The 17,166-nt window shown below is 41.4% G+C and overlaps 3 protein-coding genes across 12 annotated transcripts in view; 1 reads left to right on the top strand and 2 right to left on the bottom strand.

The window, feature by feature from the left end:
• The window catches only part of LOC118272101 (pericentrin), a 62,900-nt gene extending 50,391 nt beyond the window's left edge, over positions 1 to 12,509 (top strand). For 8 of the 9 annotated variants that reach the window (XM_035588438.2, XM_050693631.1, XM_035588435.2 and 5 more), the window contains 15 exons: positions 232 to 428; positions 582 to 692; positions 1,798 to 1,939; positions 2,303 to 2,364; positions 2,580 to 2,717; positions 3,188 to 3,311; positions 3,620 to 3,787; positions 4,252 to 4,436; positions 4,813 to 4,939; positions 5,270 to 5,431; positions 8,643 to 8,812; positions 9,113 to 9,235; positions 9,583 to 9,719; positions 9,814 to 9,880; positions 9,955 to 12,509. In XM_035588438.2, coding sequence (XP_035444331.2) covers positions 232 to 428; positions 582 to 692; positions 1,798 to 1,939; positions 2,303 to 2,364; positions 2,580 to 2,717; positions 3,188 to 3,311; positions 3,620 to 3,787; positions 4,252 to 4,436; positions 4,813 to 4,939; positions 5,270 to 5,431; positions 8,643 to 8,812; positions 9,113 to 9,235; positions 9,583 to 9,719; positions 9,814 to 9,880; positions 9,955 to 10,054 — 2,013 coding nt within the window. In that variant the 3' untranslated portion in view covers positions 10,055 to 12,509. The remainder of the gene's footprint in view (positions 1 to 231; positions 429 to 581; positions 693 to 1,797; positions 1,940 to 2,302; positions 2,365 to 2,579; positions 2,718 to 3,187; positions 3,312 to 3,619; positions 3,788 to 4,251; positions 4,437 to 4,812; positions 4,940 to 5,269; positions 5,432 to 8,642; positions 8,813 to 9,112; positions 9,236 to 9,582; positions 9,720 to 9,813; positions 9,881 to 9,954) is intronic. The other variant, XM_035588433.2, reaches the window with a different exon arrangement.
• On the bottom strand, positions 6,399 to 8,556 carry LOC118272104 (uncharacterized). 2 transcript variants are annotated; one of them, XM_035588445.2, is made up of 5 exons: positions 8,287 to 8,556; positions 8,043 to 8,178; positions 7,591 to 7,786; positions 7,161 to 7,281; positions 6,399 to 6,815 (listed from the first exon to the last, which is right to left on the bottom strand). In XM_035588445.2, the coding sequence occupies exons 1-5, from the start codon at positions 8,343 to 8,345 to the stop codon at positions 6,512 to 6,514; spliced, it is 816 nt and encodes a 271-aa protein (XP_035444338.2). In that variant the 5' UTR covers positions 8,346 to 8,556; the 3' UTR covers positions 6,399 to 6,511. The 2 variants fall into 2 exon arrangements, with proteins under 2 accessions (XP_035444338.2, XP_035444339.2); XM_035588446.2 differs by having other exon boundaries at positions 6,404 to 6,815; positions 8,043 to 8,163; positions 8,287 to 8,551.
• LOC118272102 (trichohyalin) lies at positions 12,177 to 17,102 on the bottom strand. Its single transcript, XM_035588443.2, has 12 exons — positions 16,620 to 17,102; positions 16,150 to 16,325; positions 15,793 to 15,996; positions 15,583 to 15,703; positions 15,318 to 15,488; positions 15,128 to 15,249; positions 14,702 to 14,845; positions 14,145 to 14,244; positions 13,709 to 13,885; positions 13,039 to 13,254; positions 12,688 to 12,777; positions 12,177 to 12,604 (listed from the first exon to the last, which is right to left on the bottom strand). The coding sequence occupies exons 1-12, from the start codon at positions 16,773 to 16,775 to the stop codon at positions 12,521 to 12,523; spliced, it is 1,761 nt and encodes a 586-aa protein (XP_035444336.2). The 5' UTR covers positions 16,776 to 17,102; the 3' UTR covers positions 12,177 to 12,520.
• Between the last annotated feature and the right edge of the window lie 64 nt (positions 17,103 to 17,166).

The following is a 17,166-nucleotide window of genomic DNA, read 5'->3' as shown; positions in this document are numbered from 1 at the left end:
TTTATGAAAACAGATTTTTATAGCATATAGCTCGAAATGACCAGACGGATCACCTGATGGTAAGCAATCGGCGTCACACACGGGCACCCGCAGCACCAGAAGAGTTATGAATGTGTTTGCTGGCCTTTTAAGGACCTGGGGACATTTCGGGATTACGAAAACGCTTTTAAAATTTTGACAATATATAATAAATAATTATTATACGTTGTTCTAATTTACGATGTATTTCAGGCGTTTGAGCTAGCCAAAGCGAAGCTAGACGTGACAGAACTGAGGAACAATCTCAGCCAGGCCAACAAGCAGACGTCGGACAAGGAGCTGGACAACGCGCAGCTGAGGCAACACGCAGACAGCTTGCAGCGCGACATCATGCAACATGTCGCCGAGAAGGAACAACTCGCGGAACGACTGCAGGCTGTGGAGGACAGGTCTGTTGCTTGTTGTGATCATTTTGTCACTGGAGTTTCGACTTTATGTCAAAGTAATACAGTACAAATCTAATAAAGAAATTTTACAAAAATGAGTAGGTTGACTTGCTGCTATATCCTTTCTTCGTGTTATAATGATTATGTTTACTGCAGGATGCGAGAAGAGTCGAACGTGGGCGAGTTGAAGAACAAACTACGTCAGAAAGTGGAGAGGTGTCAGGAACTCGAGGTGGAACTGGAAAACTTAAGGGAACTTGTGGACAGGTGTGTAGATATATTTCACCTTCATTATAATATAATGCTTTTTATTTCTTGAGGGGATATTTTTATACAATGTGATAGGCGTGGGACTTCTAACCCGTTAAGGCTGAGTACTACATCTAATTTTATGGATAAAAAAATAATAATATGGGGGTTGAACCCTTAATTGAAAATATTGGAAAATAGTGACTTTTTCGGTAAAAATAATTCACAAATGATTTTTTTCTCACCAAAACATTATCAAACATGAAAAAAGTAATAAATTAGTTAGCCAAGATTATTAGCTACCGTTTGTCGTTTTTTTCTACGTTTCTACGGCGCAAACAACCTTTGATATCAAAAAAGTAAAAAAAATATTAAAATAACAATAACTTTTAGGGGAGGATTCGACCCCTTCGACCCCCGACTTTTGTCGATAAAATTAGATGTAGTACTCAGCCTTAACTTAACAGGTTAGAAGTCTCACCCCTATTACATTGTATAGGGTGACTGGTAGTTAGTGGCTTTTACCCAAACGGGGTCCATACAGATTTAATTAATTAAAATAATAAAAAGAAAACTATATAAATAATAAAATAAAATTATAATAGCTAGTATTTGTATTATATAACTTTTGAAAATATAAAGTGGCGCATGTTAATAATAATTTAATAATTAATAATATTTATAATGAATGTACTGTCAATTTCTAATCTGTTTGGAATTAAATAAAGCTTTATTTATTTATTTATTTATTTATTTATTTAAACATATGATTGTACTCATGATTACAAACAACTTTCCTAAAGAAAATTTGTTTGTATACTCATTAGTTTTATTTTTATCACAATAACAAAATTTCGCGCGTGCGTGCTGTCGCATGATCAGCTGTAAGCAGCGAGGCGCCCGCGGCCGCGTTATCGGAAGACTAGTAGGTATTTAGGAACTTTACGCGCGCGTGCTAATAAAATTTTGTTGTTTCGGTCACTAATTACCAGTCACCGTAAATATTGTTGTGTTCATGTTGTCGTTGTGTTTGTACCATTCGGGATAGGTTAGGTATAGTACTTCATCATCCTACTCAATAATTATAGAGATAGAATACTAAAGTAATCCCCTCTCCCTGCAGGCTCCGCGTGTCCCCCCCTCGCTCGGCCCCCCCGCAGTCGGGGCGCGCCCTGAGCGCGCGGTCCCCCACGGCGGAGCTGGAGCGGGCGCTGCGGGACCAACTCGACTACTCGCACACTCTCGACGAGGACATCATGGAACAGGTACACAATCCTACCTACATATCATTGGATTTATCATTCAATCCGTACTCTTTACGGAATGATTGTAATAAATGAACTTTTGCACTTTTATTTTATGGGTTCTACACAATCCATTTTAAAAAACTTAACATAATACTCATCTTAAGTATCTATTAGCATTTTTTGGAAAAAAAAGTCATCCCAATGACCCTCCCACTTAGGGTAAGGTGAGAGGAAATGTCAGTCTTACTGACTAAAATCCACTTCGTTACTCCTCCATAAAGCCAGAACTACGGTACCTATATGGCAATTTACCCACAACCTCGAAGCGTAACAATAACCTTGTTAACTTGTGATAATAATAAAACTATTTCTTCTCAACAGATTCTATCAGCCAGCAGTGACGAAAGAGAAGACATACCTCGTCTCGCTTTAAATACTTCCAAGTGAGTTTTACAAACCTACATACTTTTATACTATATTCTTTTATGATATACAGTGGCCAACTAAACAACCTATCCCTTTATGCAAACTTGCATTAGATTTTCAATTTTGTTACTATGAACATAAAATCGAAAATCCAATGAAAACAACACAGGTAGGAATTGGTTGACCACTTTAACACCTGATACATATTTATGATGTTTGTTTGTTAATATAGATCATCAAGCTCGATCCACTCGTCGTCATCAGACCGGCTCAACAGACTGCGGACCGAGAACGACAAGCTCACGATGCAGGTCAACAACCTCGAGGCCCGGCTCAAGGATAAGGACGCACTCATTGCTGAACTTAACAGGTATGTTGATTGACTTATTCCTGTCTTATCCTATAATATTTATCAATATGTTTTTTGTGGATTTGTTCTTTTTCTCTCTATCTCTCTCTTTCTCTTTCTCTTTCTCTTTCTCTCGCTCGCTCGCTCTCTCTCTCGCTCGCTCGCTCTCTCTCTCGCTCGCTCGCTCTCTCTCTCTCTCGCTCGCTCGCTCTCTCTCTCTCTCGCTCGCTCCAATCTCTCTCCAAAACTCGCTCTTGTCTCTCTCTCTCTCTCTCTCTCTCTCTCTCTCTCTCTCTCTCTCTCTCTCTCTCTCTCTTACTCTCCACAAAAAAAATCTCTCTCTCTCTCTGTCTCCCTCCCTTTCCACCCTCTCTCTCACCATCCACCACCTCACTAATCCTTTGCACTTGTAACTCTCCACACAATGTTACCAATGTTAGTCTCCAAAATGTCCTCTAGAATACCAAAACATAATTTCTGTTTGTCCGCAGGGTCCGCGACAAGTTAGTCCAGGACTGGCAGACGTGCAAGTTGCGGTTCGAGGCCGAGCGGGACAACGCGGGCAGGCTGCAACTACTGCTCGACACACACAAACAGACTGCCGACTCCTTACAGGTAATACTTTATAGCTAAGCTTTAATAACCATCTTTCGAACTATCAGTGGATCACACAGAGTTCCGTGCGGGAATCGAACCCACAACACGTTATGTATGTAGCTGGGTGCTCAGCCACTGCGCCAATTATGTAACTGAATTAGATTATGTAGATTTTTTTTCTAAATTAAGTATAATATTTGACGCAAAAATTTGATGATCATACGTTGCGATCTCCATATAACAAAATTCATAGAAAAATTGACTTGATGGAATTTGACTAGTTGTCAACTACCAGTCATCATCAACATTCTACTACTGTTTCCCAGAGCCAAGACTCCAACATGATCCAGATCCTGAAGAAGCGCCTGGAGGCGGCGATGCAGTCGGAGCTGGAGCTGCAGCAGAGAGAACAGGACGCCCGCGCCCGCCTCGCGCAGCTGCAGCGGCAGGCGCTCGATACCAACGACCCCAAGCATGCACAGCTGCAACATGAGGTACATTCATTACATTCTGTAGCTTTTAACGAGTCCACGGGAATCGGGACTCGACCTTTATTATTTCGGTGCGGATATATCCCAAAAAAAGACCATTAGGAAAAACATTAATTCTATCGAACGAAAATACCCAAAGATCGATATTTATTTAACAAGGTTTATCCACCTGTGATGAATTAATAAAGTGTGTGTGAAAAACACTTTATTTACACTGTTATAAAATAATGCGTACAAAACAAAGTAATAATGTAAAAATAAATAGATAAGGAATGCGGCGCAAGAAGCCAGTGCTCAGCTAAAATGCTGTAGCCCGAGCACGATAGCTCGAGCCACGGTGCTGATTTTCAGCACTAGGCAGTTGTAATACTATTTAAAAACTATAATTATAATTCTACCACAGTGACGCTCTACGGAGCAGCACTAATTGAGAAAAAAAATATAAAATATTTGATTGACATCGACAGATGGAAAACAACGAGCGTCTAAAAGGCGAGGTATCGCTACTGAAGTCTAAGCTAGAAGTGGAGCGGACCCGCTACACGGACCTGCAGGCCATGCTGGACCACTCGCGGCTGCAGTACGAGCGGGAACTCAACGCCAGGAACGAACAGTGCGCCGCGCTCAAGAGTGAACTCGCCGAGATCAAGAGGTAAGCTCTCCAAGTTTATATTCCTTTCGTACGACGTACGACTTGCGCCTCTTTACTATTTGTTAATGTTTTCAACACGATCTCAACCTCATGAGAATACCAGGATAATCGTTTATGTAATTCTTTAATAAAATAACTTTGTAAAATAAAAGTAGCCAGTTACTTCATAGAACGTCAGCTACCTGTCAATAAAGTCTCGTCATAATCGATCCTGCCATTTTAGAGATTAGCCAGAACAAACAAACAAATAGATGTAAATTTAAAAAGTGTTATTTTAGTGTATGTATATTCAGCGGTTATTTCAATGTTACAAACAACAGAGGCTTCAATTTTATTTATTAGTAGATATTATTAATAAGAAAATGTATTGTTACAGACTGAAGCATGACGCAGGCGTCCAGTTGCTGCGTTCGAAGGAGCTAATCAACACACAGAGCACTACCATCGCCGAGCTGGAGAGGAAGCTGGCTTCCTACAACCATCGACCTGTCGTTGATGCACTGGTAACAACACTACTTCTATTATCACGCTCAAACAAATAATTTCACAAGCGTACATAAAATATAGTCAAAACATAATACAATAAATTCACATGAAAGTAGTTGTTACATGCCATTAGAAGTTACGATGTCATGGATTTTTTTAAATAATTAATAGTATGGCATTTGGTCACCATCTCGTCTGGTGGTAAGCGATGATGTGGCCGACGATGGAGCACGCCTACCTATGAGCAACCTGTTCATTCGGAACTTCTTCCTACTTTAACATCTTTTGTTGAATCATAGATTGTTTTAATACAACAGAAATCATAAATGGTATTGTATTGTCAACAGACTGAGATAGAGAGTACAAAGTCGGAGTTATCCCGCGAGTTGGCGGCGCTGAAGCGGTGCCTGGAGACGGCCAGTCCGCGCCGCACGCACACACAGACACACACGCACACACAGACTGCGCCCGCGCATACAGCGACATCTAGCGACGACCGCGACCACGCCGTGAGTCTCTGTCTTATTAAACGCTTGCACTCTTCTCTACAGTGTTTCTGTTTGTAGATCTAAGGCTTTGCTTCTATCGTGCTTCCTATTTATAACTATTTTCTAATTATTATTAAATAATTCATTAAAGAGTTATATTAAATACGAATGTATTAGGATGTAACGTAAATATTAGGCGATAACTAAAAAAGTAACGGGAGTAAATACGTAATTTTTTATGTAATAGTTCCTGTTTTTATACTTTTTAGATTTTGTATATTTCATAGTACAAATATTTTTTTAGTTTAATTTAATATACGATCGTTCTTTGATATTGTGTGAAATTGTGTGTATCTTTCAAAAACCTTTTTGTCTTGGTGTCATTGATTCGTTAATGATCTACGCAACCTCACGCTATTTCGGACGTTCTTGAGATGTTATTATATTTTAATTCGGTGATTACAAACTTTAATTATTTTTATTCGATATGGCATAGGAATCTGTCATAAACAGCAACTGATTTTATTTACCTCCCTACATGGCAATTGTCAGAGTTGATTTCTTAGATTCTGCGGACTATAGATTTTTTTTTTTTTGTGGGGCGAAAATCATCCAATGACTTCTCTCGCCTTAGGTGAGGCGAGAGGGAGTGTCAGACTCTTACTGACTAAAAACCACCCCGTTCCAACACCTGCTTTTCGAGCTGGAGTCTCGGTAAACCCGCTAGAAAGTCCGCAGCGTCTAAATAATCTTAGAAAGAACAAAAAAGAGAAAAGCCACATTGGTATTTACCATTGGTAGATTTCGAACCCGTTTTCTCATACATGAGAAGCAGACGTCTTAAATCTCTGGGTCACCACGACATTTTAATAATAAAGATGTAAAAATACTTTCCCATACGAATAGGTAATATTTGAAGTAGTAGTTGTTCGCACGCTACTGATTTTCTCATTAATACAAATGGCAATGTAATAGGGCATTCGGGTCTTTTGCATGATTAAAAAAAAACATAAGGTAGAAGACTGGTGTTATTGTCATTTTAATGTCGACGTCACAGCTTAATCAACATGGTAGACACGATACGTTGTGACCGCAGTAGAGTCACGCCTTGACGGGCAGCGCGGGCTTGCAGGGCGCGGGCCCCGGCACCTCGTCCTCGTACTCGGTCACAGTAGGTTCAGTGTCCGACCGCTTGTCGTCGTCGGCGCACAGCGGCTCGATGGCCCACAGCACGACGGCGTAGCACGCGTACAGCGTGAAGTACAGCGTGTACAGTATAGCTGTGACCACGGCCAGCCCGGCCGGGTACACGCGCTGGCTGCGCTGCTCGCCGCCCGCGCCCGGCGCCGCGCTCTGCCCGCGCCAGCACTCCTCCGTCCATGTACGGAACAAGTGGCTGCACTTTCTGGACACAAAGCGTGCTTGTTAGCTCGCGTCTGCTATACGAACTAGAATTTCATTATAGAAATTATATCTATACGAGAAATTAACAATATAACAAAACTAAAACCTAATCAACACAACGTACACTTGATAACGTATACGTTCACGTCTTTGCTTCTTACTTTCGTAGAGATGGCAAACTATCTACAGATTCCAATAACTAATCTTAATTCAAAATCTCTAGACCACCTTGATTATACACAGAAATTCTGTGGAACTAATATCATTCTAATGATTTTGAATCGAGTTTGATTGCTGAATCCAAATTTAGCAATAAATAATTGAATAAGTGCGATGCGTGTCGTACCTGAGTGCGGGCAGTGCACGCTCTAACAAGGACACGAGGCAGTGCAGCACGTGCGTGAGGACCAACACCAACACCCACACACACAGCAGGTACGGCGGCCAGCGGAAACTGCCCAGCGCCGCTGCGGAACGATACCATTATCAAATACAAGACGTGCAGACATAGACCTATCCATTGACTTCCAAATCGGTCAATCTACTTATCACAATACATGCATCACTTACTACGGAAAGACTTAGAATAAAGACCTTCAATTTCAACTAGGAAAGGTTTAGGTATAGTTGCAGCGAGGTAAACGTTGAATATTGGTTTAAAAAGTTAATAAACAGTTGCAATAAATGAATTGGTTGCCTTTTATTCCTTGAGCGAGTTTCTTATATCGCGTGAAATGTAGTAGGACACAATAGTCCGAGGCCATGTAGGCGGTTACCTTGCACGAGCGCGCGGTTCCCGGTGGCCTGCAGGTCGGCGTCGGGGCGCTGCACGGCCTCCAGCGAGCGCACGCGGCGCCGCGCCTCCGACAGGCGCAGCGCGTGCTCCGACGTGGCCCGCCCGCGCGCGCTCGACGAGCTGCCCCCGCTACCCCCGTCGCGGTCGCCGCGCTCGCCGCGCTCCGTGCGGGATATCTGATGCACACAGTTCATTTACTCCTTCATTCTCAGTGCCAATCTATTATATCGCTTGATTCTTAACCCGAACTTAACTCTAAACTACTCGTTTACAGTATGTACTGTTAACTAGATTGTTATAGACTACTACTTTACAAATAATCTTCTAAACAGCGAATTTAACGTAGTTTCTAGAGACTATTCTACTCGACTGTGATCCTTACAACCTTAGTTCGACAAATATCTACAAAATTAGGACATTGATAGTACATACGGATGGTGTGATTTTAGTATAGGACAAAGATTTGTCTTTCCCCTTGTCCTTGTCATCCACCTTGCCGTCTGTTTTCACGTTGAGCTCCGTCTTCGTGACGGACGGATGGTCCCCGCACATGCTGCAATAATGGATACTACTTCAATACGCCTTCACGACAGCCCTTCAGAATTAGCTATAGCGTCACAATATTACTTCACACTGCCGTGCAGTCCTTTTTATCGTATACGTGATGTGTACTTACACCATATCCGGCAGTTTTGGTGCATCGCTCTTTGGTGCCTCCATATTGCTGCCGGCCATACTCTACTGCGTTTTCATTATAAAACAACAGAATTTCTGTTATATAAAATAAATATAAAACTATAATATAAAATAAATATAAAACTATAAACGCGGAATATGTATGTTGTGTCACATCCCAGCGACATTTGTAATGTCAACGTGATGTTCTAAATTTCAAGGCGTCTACGGTATTAGTTTTTTAATTAGGGAAAAGTTTTTGTTTCATTTTCATTTGTTTAGGAACTCTTTTCATATCTTTTGCAAAAACTAGGTATGTTTTTGAAAATATAGTAAAATATTTTGTTTTCCTTTCAGATACGTTACTTGCACGGTCGCTGTCTCCGTTTAGAGAGTTGCCGCAAAGCGCTCGTCTGGCAGAAGCGGTACTTGCAGCGGGTGCTAGCGGGATACACAGAGTTTGAGAAGAAAATCGGGCTGCCCGCGTTGAGGGCGCCTGAAGTTAGCAGGGGAAAGAAACGTTTCAAGTAAGTATTCCTTTTACGTCAGTATCGTCATTTAGACTGATCTTCAACTCTTCATTATTCTACCCGGCTGGAAAGCGTCGAATGTTGATTTTGTCTAAGTTCTGCTCTAAATAGTCATGATCAGCTTCACTTTAGCTTTAGTTTCCTAATGCTTTGAGCTAGGTCTTGTCCATAATTTTGGTTTCAGGTAATGCTTTTTATAAGGTCGTATTGATTAATTGTGATTCTTGGGAGCGAGTGTTATTCACAAAGGTTTAGATATAAGTAGTAAACGATGAGTATGGTATGGTTGTGTTGCAGGTGTATAGCCAGCGTGGTGGTGATCGTGCTCCGCATGGGGTTCCTGGTGCGGCGCCGCCAGCACGTGCGCGCGCTGTCCGCGCACTGCATCCTCAGGGGACCCGCCGCAGACCAACACTCGCCGTGAGTACTTTATTGGAATCAAGAGTAAACCAGTAGACCGATAGGCGGATTACATTGCGAGCGATTCTTGCCATTGCACACCCACTACACCAAAGAAATCCAAGTGTGTTGCTGACCTTTTAAGTAGGAGTTGTTCATTTATTAAGAGTTTGAAGGTATAAAGTTTACTTAGTTCAATGATGCTGTTTCTATATATATAGAGTTTTGTTAAGGTCAATGATATCACTGTCGTGATATGTTTTACTACACAATGTTTATTATCTGATCGAGTAGGCAAATTAACACCCAGTGTTCAGTATTTAGTTCACAAAAGTCAAATGAAGTAACTAAAGTGTTTCGCCCTCCAGCAGCAGTCAGTACGGGTCGGGTCCGTCCCCGGCGGGCCGCGAGCGGGCCGGGGCGGGGGGCGCGCGCCCCGCCGACACGCTCGCACGCAGGGGGCTGCGACACGACTTCAGGCTCAACCTGCCCGCCTCGCCCGGACGTAAGGCATACTCCGTGCTCACTTCATAATCACACTATATTGCTTAATTATTTCCATAATAAAAGAATAATGTAATTATTAAATCTTTTCCTAGTGGGAGACTTCGTGAGAAGATCGCCATACACTGCAAACTCACCACAAAACGACCCATTCATCCTAAGGTAAGTTGTTTACTTTAAACATACACATTATCCAAATATCACATCATTTACATCATTGTTTTCCAACTCGACAGTTCCCCTCGCGGCGAGGTAGCGGCCGCGTACCTGAACAAGCTGGAGCTAGTGAGTCGCTGCCTTAACCACGCCATGGACGCTTCACGCGACGTGCCTTGACGCCGGCCGTGACGTCACGCCCGAGCTGAGGTTTAGTCTCACGCAGTATATAGCACCGCAGTGCCACACACCGCCCACTGAGACCATGTCTTATACAGACTAATGTTAAGTCTCAATTATATGGGTTTTGCTATGAATTTTTATTAGATGTGGTGTGAATGATAAAATGTTGGATATTAACTGATAACAGTGGTGATATTGTTACTACCAATGCAGTTTGTTTACTAAACGTGCTACCACAAAGTTAATATTTCTACCGAATTGTTTAATGATCTGTTTAAGGATTAATTTCATTCTTACAATCTCATGACAAATTCTACGTAACTGTTAAACGATGACGTATAAAATTTTACGTATTGATTAAATATTTAAATTATGTAAAGCATTTCAATGTCTCGCAATGCATTTCATGGCCAGGTTAGCGTTAAGTATTAGATTAGTGCCAAATTCATTCGTTTATTTGTGTTACTTAATTTATTGTTTAGATTTAATGTTATGTGTTATGGCTCCGTTCATTCTGACGTGGGTGTGTATAAAGCAGATGCTATTATTGTCAATAGATATGAAGCCCACGTTAGAATGACGGAGTCACAATCCGGAGGACCTAATTCCATGTTTCGGTTGTTGCCACTCCGCCTATTAGTTCCCTCGAGTGAGTGCTGGACGAACAATGTGATGCCTTCATCGAACCTTGCCCGACTCCACAGTACCCCTCACTTTAATACAACTTTGTAAATAAATATTTAGATGTATGTATTTTTGACGCGATAAATTAAACTATATTGACGTATTATTAGGGTTACTTTTCTACGAATAGATAGTTAAAAGATTATATTTTACTAGTACCAGCCTTTTAGTTACATTAACGGAATGGCCCTCATTATGTAGACTAAGTATTCCTTACCTTCAGAGCAATATGTACGTTATCTATGTGAATGTAAAGTTGTTTCTTATGTGATTACTACTAAAGCTGGACTCATGTTGTCACAAGGCAAGTTACTTATCTCGATGTTATTAAATACAGACTTTAGGACTTGTGTGATAAATGTGATGTTAGCTTATTAACGTTGCTCTTTCAAACTGTCTTTGTTTTGAAAAACGATAGTGCCTTTATGTAAATTGATCACTTTGCTCATGACCGTACCACGGGCTACGCCAGCCAGCACAAATTCATGCCATTGTATTATAATAATGTGTAGCATAATATGTTAGTGTAACGTTTGACGTAAATCCTTAGTTTGTAATACGAACGCACAGTACAAGCTAGTTTAAGTTAGTTGTAACGCGACACGAAGTCACGACCGATACGAACGTTCCGTCTAATTGTTCCGACAACTTGCACGCGCACCACTTGGTACACTCCACCTCGATCCAAATAATACCATAGCTTAAAGTACCTCGTTTGGTTCTTATCATTAAAGCAATACAGTTCATTATTGCACACATATTCGTGTTTTAAAACATTCCTCTTGCCATAATCAAGTGTTGCGCGAACAAGTAGAAAACTGTATTGAATATTTTATTTGATTGTAAAAACGAATGCTATTGTGGGTGCGTCCTGTTGACATACATATTTCTTTAATGTGTCTGGTACAATTTTTTATTAGGAAATTGATTGATTACATAATACAGTTTTAAGTTTAGATGTTTTTTCTATAATTTGACGTAATACAATAGCATTAGTTGTAACGCTAGACAATATTGTGTAAGCCAAAGCAAACCGAGAGTATTACGATAGCTGTGTTTATACGCGATTCCAATGTATGAGAGAGCGAGTACATGATATTGTTAGGTCCACTTGTTTATATTCCTTCACTGTTACAAACCACTGTTACACTTTGGTAGGTAAGATCAACATGTCTCTTGTACAATTAAACATATATGAAATCTCCTTTGATAGATCTATTTATTACTTTATATTTACTAAACTTGTTTGACTTACCCGCCAAATGTAACAGTGTACGCACAAACACTACATATAGGCCACGAATCTTCATTAATATATTAAAATATTTTTGCAAATTGTAAAACTACGTGTCTACACTCATTGCGACCAAAGATTTAGGTAAATTAAGTTCTAGTATTAGTTTCAAAATTGTTATATTTTAAGTAAAACCCACTGTTTAGGACCGAGACAAGCTTTACTACATTCACTTACAATTTGACACCACCAATTATCTAGTCACACTTGTATAACATCACTCGTGCCATAAAAGCTCTCTACACAGACCTCGCGCACACTTGCGACTTGTCTCGCGGACGACTGTACAGTCGCTGGAAGTGTTACTGCGCAAATATATTTCAATCTCAATATTCAACTGTTTAATATTGGAATTCATGTGTAATGCGAGGCACGGCCGCGTGGCCAAGCAGCAAATGTGTGGGAGATCTAACTTGACAAACACATTCTAAAGTAAATTGATAATTATGATAATAAAAGTAAATATTTTGTAAAGTACAGTCGTTTCATTTGGTTGTTGGCTTCAGTTCACACCGACACGCTTCGGTCGTGCACGGTACCACCGAGATTGGGGGCAGCGAGCATGTTTGCTGGAATACAAAATACAATTTATAATGTAGCTAATTGCCTACGATAATTACTCTATCGTCGACTTTGTTGATAAATGTTTTACCTCCGAGTTCTTCCTCTGCAGACCATTAGCCGGCGCAGATCTCTTATAATCTTCATTCTTTTCCTTTTTCTCTGCCGGAGGGGGTGCCGGCTATAATAATAAAAAAATAAGTATGTAGTAGACGTTCAACAGAGATCGGGCAGCAATGCCCTATGATTCACATCTAAGCTGTAATAATCCAACCCGCTAGCTAAGTGTGGGGATTATGACAAACTCCCTATTATAGAGGAGACTCAGGAGGCCCAAAACTATTGAAATACATAGTTGAAAAAAAGAACTAGGTAGGTATCATAAACGTGGAGGCCTGTACTCCACACTGAGTGAACCTGGTCTGATATAATGATGACATACCGTAACAGGCTGCAATCCATCCTTCTTCCCAGGTTCAGCAGTGGATGTGGTGGGCTTGTTGAGTGGCGCGGGGGCCGCGGCGGGCGGCGGGGGCGGCGGCTCGCGGTAGTCGGGGTCGGGCCGCGAGCCGTCGCGGGGCGCGTACGACCCCATGTGCTCCTGCAGCGACGCGGGCAGGTCGGGCATCGGGTACAGCCGGTACAGGTTGCAGTAGTTCTGGAAAGTTAAATAAAATATTTTATGGCCTAGGCGTATAGAGTGGCAAACAAGAAGACAGACCCATTGATGGTAAGCAATCGGCACCGCCTATGCCGGCCATATCTAGTTATTTAAGAGATTGACGTGTAAAAGAGATACCCGCAACACCTAAGGAGTTAGGGAGCACTTGTAAAATTGCGTCGCCGGCCTTTTGAGGATGAGAGAATTGAGGATAGAGAGGGGGGGAGCGGGCGTATGGGCAGCAGTAACCCCATAAATAATTTCCATGAAGTTTAGTTTGTACACTTCATCTTAGTTCCCGCAACAGAATAGCAAACAAAATACAAATCTCTCCTACATAGCTAGCTCATGGAGGTGGTATGTTGTCTGTCGATTACGAGGTAAGTAGTTAGACATAGAGTTTGTTAACTGAAAAGACTGGTTTGTACAGCCAGTACTGCAATAGACTCACATCGATGGCCTTATGCAGCGCGTACTCCGGGCGGCCATGTTCCCTGGCCTCCTGCAGCAGGTGCGCGGCGTGCGTGAGCAGTCTGTTGTCGGCGTCGCGCAGTTTCTTCTCTGCCAGCTCGCCGTAGAAGTAGCGAGTCTCCGCACGCTCTTTGTTATCGCGGTCCTCTCGTTCTTTCTACAAACGTATTCCCAATATTACCTATATGTATACAAATTCACATGCCTACACATCACATCCAAGTAATAACAATTTGTAGGTCACACAAACCAGCGACATGTTACTATGTTACGCAAATACCAACTATGCAGTCTAACATCTGGCTAAATGTAACACTGACTGACTGACTGATGAATGATGATAAGTCATCATGAAGATATCCATTGCTGTTATGTCAGTAGATTTCTGAACAAAAACACATCAGAAGAACACTTACCCACAATCTGAGGATTTCTTCTTTGTACTCTTGTATCTTACGTTTCTTGTCTTCACGGAGTTTCTCTTGGTAGTCCTTATATATTTCAACGTTCTTGAATCTGCAAGTAAAGTGTATCATATTGCTTTATTGCACTTCTCCATGGACAATGCGCATGATTAATTTAAACACTGAAAGCGGAGCGGGTCTAATTCCATCCCCAAGGCACAAATTACAAACCGCACTATTACAGAATTTTCTTTCCAGTCCCTGAAATTGGATCCGACTGTCCGACACCACTGGCTCGGCAAGAGCTTGTGACCACTCCAACAAAGAAGCAGAATATTGTAGGCTACATAAAGCTATAGGTACCTACAGGGTGAGTATCTGTTTCTTACTGCCCTACTCAAAAAAATCCAATGATACTTCAACTATTCGTTGGTTTTGTTCAGAAAACAATTGTTATAGACTGGGTTAAGTACTCATTAGACACATTACTCTTGAGTAGTGAGTACGGTGGTTAGACATTAAACTGTATAGAATTATTGAAATCTAGATGCTTTTCTTTTTCGGCTGACCTGTTCATAATGTCCCACTGGCGCGTGGTGTTGAACTCGTGCAGCTTCTGCTCCTGCTCCCTAAGGAACTGCTCGCGGCTCTCCCTCTTCTGCTTGCGGAACATCTCCTCCTTCTTGCGCTGAGCATCGAGACGCGCTTGATCTCTACGTGGAGAAGATAAATTCTCATATAAAACTGTTTTTTTTTTATGGAATAAGCCGATAAACAAGCAGACGGATCACCTGATGGCAAGCAATCGTCGCCGCCCATGGACACTTGAAACCCAAAAGTGTTACAAGTGCGTTGTCGGCCTTTTGGAAGTTAGGAATTTAAGGGTTGCTGGGGAATCGGGGATTGGGAAGATTAGGAAGGGGGGTAATTAGGCCTTCTTCCCAATACACAAATTGCAGAGGTTAAACACTAAAACGATGTTTGTAGGTACTTACTGGGCGTTCTTTTCAGCGACAGCCTTATCGAGTATGGCCTGCTCTTTAGCCTCCCGAGCCGCGTCACCAGACTCCAAACGCTGGCTGATCTTCTCCAACACACGAAGCTTCTCGTTTTTCACCTAACAAATAAATACATTAAGGTTTTTCTCTGTCTCGGTCTTAGTCAGTCAGTCACAGACACACTTACGTCAGCTTCGGTTTGCTTCCGTTTCTGTTCGATCCTGCAGCGAGACTTGAGTAACACTTCTATCAGGCGATCGTCCATCTTGTCTCGTGCCTCCTGCTCGCGTCTCCTAGCCCAAGTCTCTTTTCGGGAACGATCTATATCTCGGAAGATGCGAGCTCTTTCCTCTGATTTCTGAGAAAAGGCGCAAAATTTAAATTAGCTAATATAATTGGACATTTACGGACATTCAAAATTTAATAAATAACTGCTTAGAATATGAACTTACAAATTGCTCTTCAAATTCTTTGATAGCCTCCATCTGTTCATTGGCCTTGATGTTGTCGATTTTCTGCAGATTTAATTCCGTCTCGTACTCGATTCGGTTACGTTCTGCAACTTCATGGGCCCTGGGACAAATCACTCACCATCATTAAATCAAACAGTTACGCTGGCGTTGCCGTCTGTGCAACTCGACTGTCATACTCATCATACTTACTGATCAAGAATATCCTTCTGATGCTTCAAGTTGACCTCTCGTCTTCTCTTTTTCCTGAGCTCCTGAAGTTCCTCAAACTCCTTGGCCTGCCTTATGATTTCTTCATCATCCTTTTTCTTCTGCGCTTCACTTTCTTCACGCCGCGCTTTTAAGAAGTTCACTTGTACTTCTCGTTCTTTCAGCATCGCAGTTTCTATTACTGCACTGAGGGTTGATAAAATGGGGTTATGAATTATGAAAAGACTTGATTTAGGAAAACTGCAGTTGCCAGCTAGCGGAAGCCAGCTTCGGAAACTGGAGTGCGTGCAGCTATACAGCTCATAATGAGACAGATCTGTGAAGTTCTAAGAGCCTCACCTAAGTAATTGCTTCGGTGCATCCTTGTTCTTGAACACCACGTCTCTGGCGGAATACATGAGCCGTTCCTGCTCCTCCTTCTTCTTCCTCAGATATTTGGTGTAGAACTTGGTGTTGGCTTGCTCCGCGATTTGGATGCGGGCTTGACGGAGCTCTTCGTTGCGTTTGTTCACATTCTGGATTATTACAAAATTAATAAAAAGGGACAATGCCCAATGATATAGGTCTTCACTATCTTTACTATTTACTGGTGCACTATCACTATCGCGCCACTGAGTTTAAATTTTTGACAAGAAGCTGCGCCTTATACCTATATGTGTAATAGCATATAGGTATCTATTGTGAGTAGTTGCTATACAAGCTAACAAGTTGCTATACATATGTAGTGTAAAAAGGAAAGGATGGGTTACATAGGTAAATAAAACATTGACTGATGATGTAGTTAAGATTTGTGCAGCTTATTCACCAACCTCTAGAGAGTTTGGCCAACTCTTCGTCATTGCGCGACTGGTAGCGTCCAAGTACTTGATGTACTCACGCCGTCGCACCACCTCCGGATCCTCTCGGTCTGTTTTCGTCCATTCATTGATGCGATCCCATTCATGCTTGCCCATTACAATCGGCATTGTAGAAGTGAGATCTCACTATGGGTAATGTAAATCAAATTCTTCGTAAAATAGCTCTAAAGATGCAATAAAAGTGATTACTTTTATAAAAACAAATTGAGATGAAGTAACATGATTTTATTTATTTTTTCACTTTCTTCTTTACAGTCTCGATTCGTTTTGAACGATGTCACATTAATTCTTCTTCCGTTTTGCTAGAATGCCTGAAGTTGATTCGTTCATCTGGCCAGGATCGTCAGGTTGTATTAAAAAATAGAAATAAAGTTGATTACAAAATGTTATTTGACTCGTAATTTACATAGTTTAAATAAACAAAAAGAATAATATGAACTAATATTGAAATAATAATAATATATTGGTTGCTAAGGGAACATTCTGATAAATCATTATT

The sequence above is a fragment of the Spodoptera frugiperda genome, chromosome 5 (assembly GCF_023101765.2).
Source record: "Spodoptera frugiperda isolate SF20-4 chromosome 5, AGI-APGP_CSIRO_Sfru_2.0, whole genome shotgun sequence".
NCBI lineage: Eukaryota > Metazoa > Arthropoda > Insecta > Lepidoptera > Noctuidae > Spodoptera > Spodoptera frugiperda.
This window is presented reverse-complemented; position numbering and strand designations above follow the sequence as displayed.

What these genes read in the sequence shown, in the direction of transcription:
- LOC118272104 (XM_035588445.2), bottom strand. Translation starts at nt 8,345, where the DNA reads ATGGCCGGCAGCAATATGGAGGCACCAAAGAGCGATGCACCAAAACTG. An exon ending in CCAAAACTGCCGGATATGGT is followed by an intron (nt 8,179 to 8,286) that starts GTAAGTACACAT and finishes GTATTGAAGTAG; the next exon opens with TATCCATTATTGCAGCATGT. An exon ending in CGTGCACTGCCCGCACTCAG is followed by an intron (nt 6,816 to 7,160) that starts GTACGACACGCA and finishes CTTTGTGTCCAG; the next exon opens with AAAGTGCAGCCACTTGTTCC.
- LOC118272102 (XM_035588443.2), bottom strand. Translation starts at nt 16,775, where the DNA reads ATGCCGATTGTAATGGGCAAGCATGAATGGGATCGCATCAATGAATGG. An exon ending in GTTGGCCAAACTCTCTAGAG is followed by an intron (nt 16,326 to 16,619) that starts GTTGGTGAATAA and finishes GTAATAATCCAG; the next exon opens with AATGTGAACAAACGCAACGA. An exon ending in AAGAATTTGAAGAGCAATTT is followed by an intron (nt 15,489 to 15,582) that starts GTAAGTTCATAT and finishes GCCTTTTCTCAG; the next exon opens with AAATCAGAGGAAAGAGCTCG.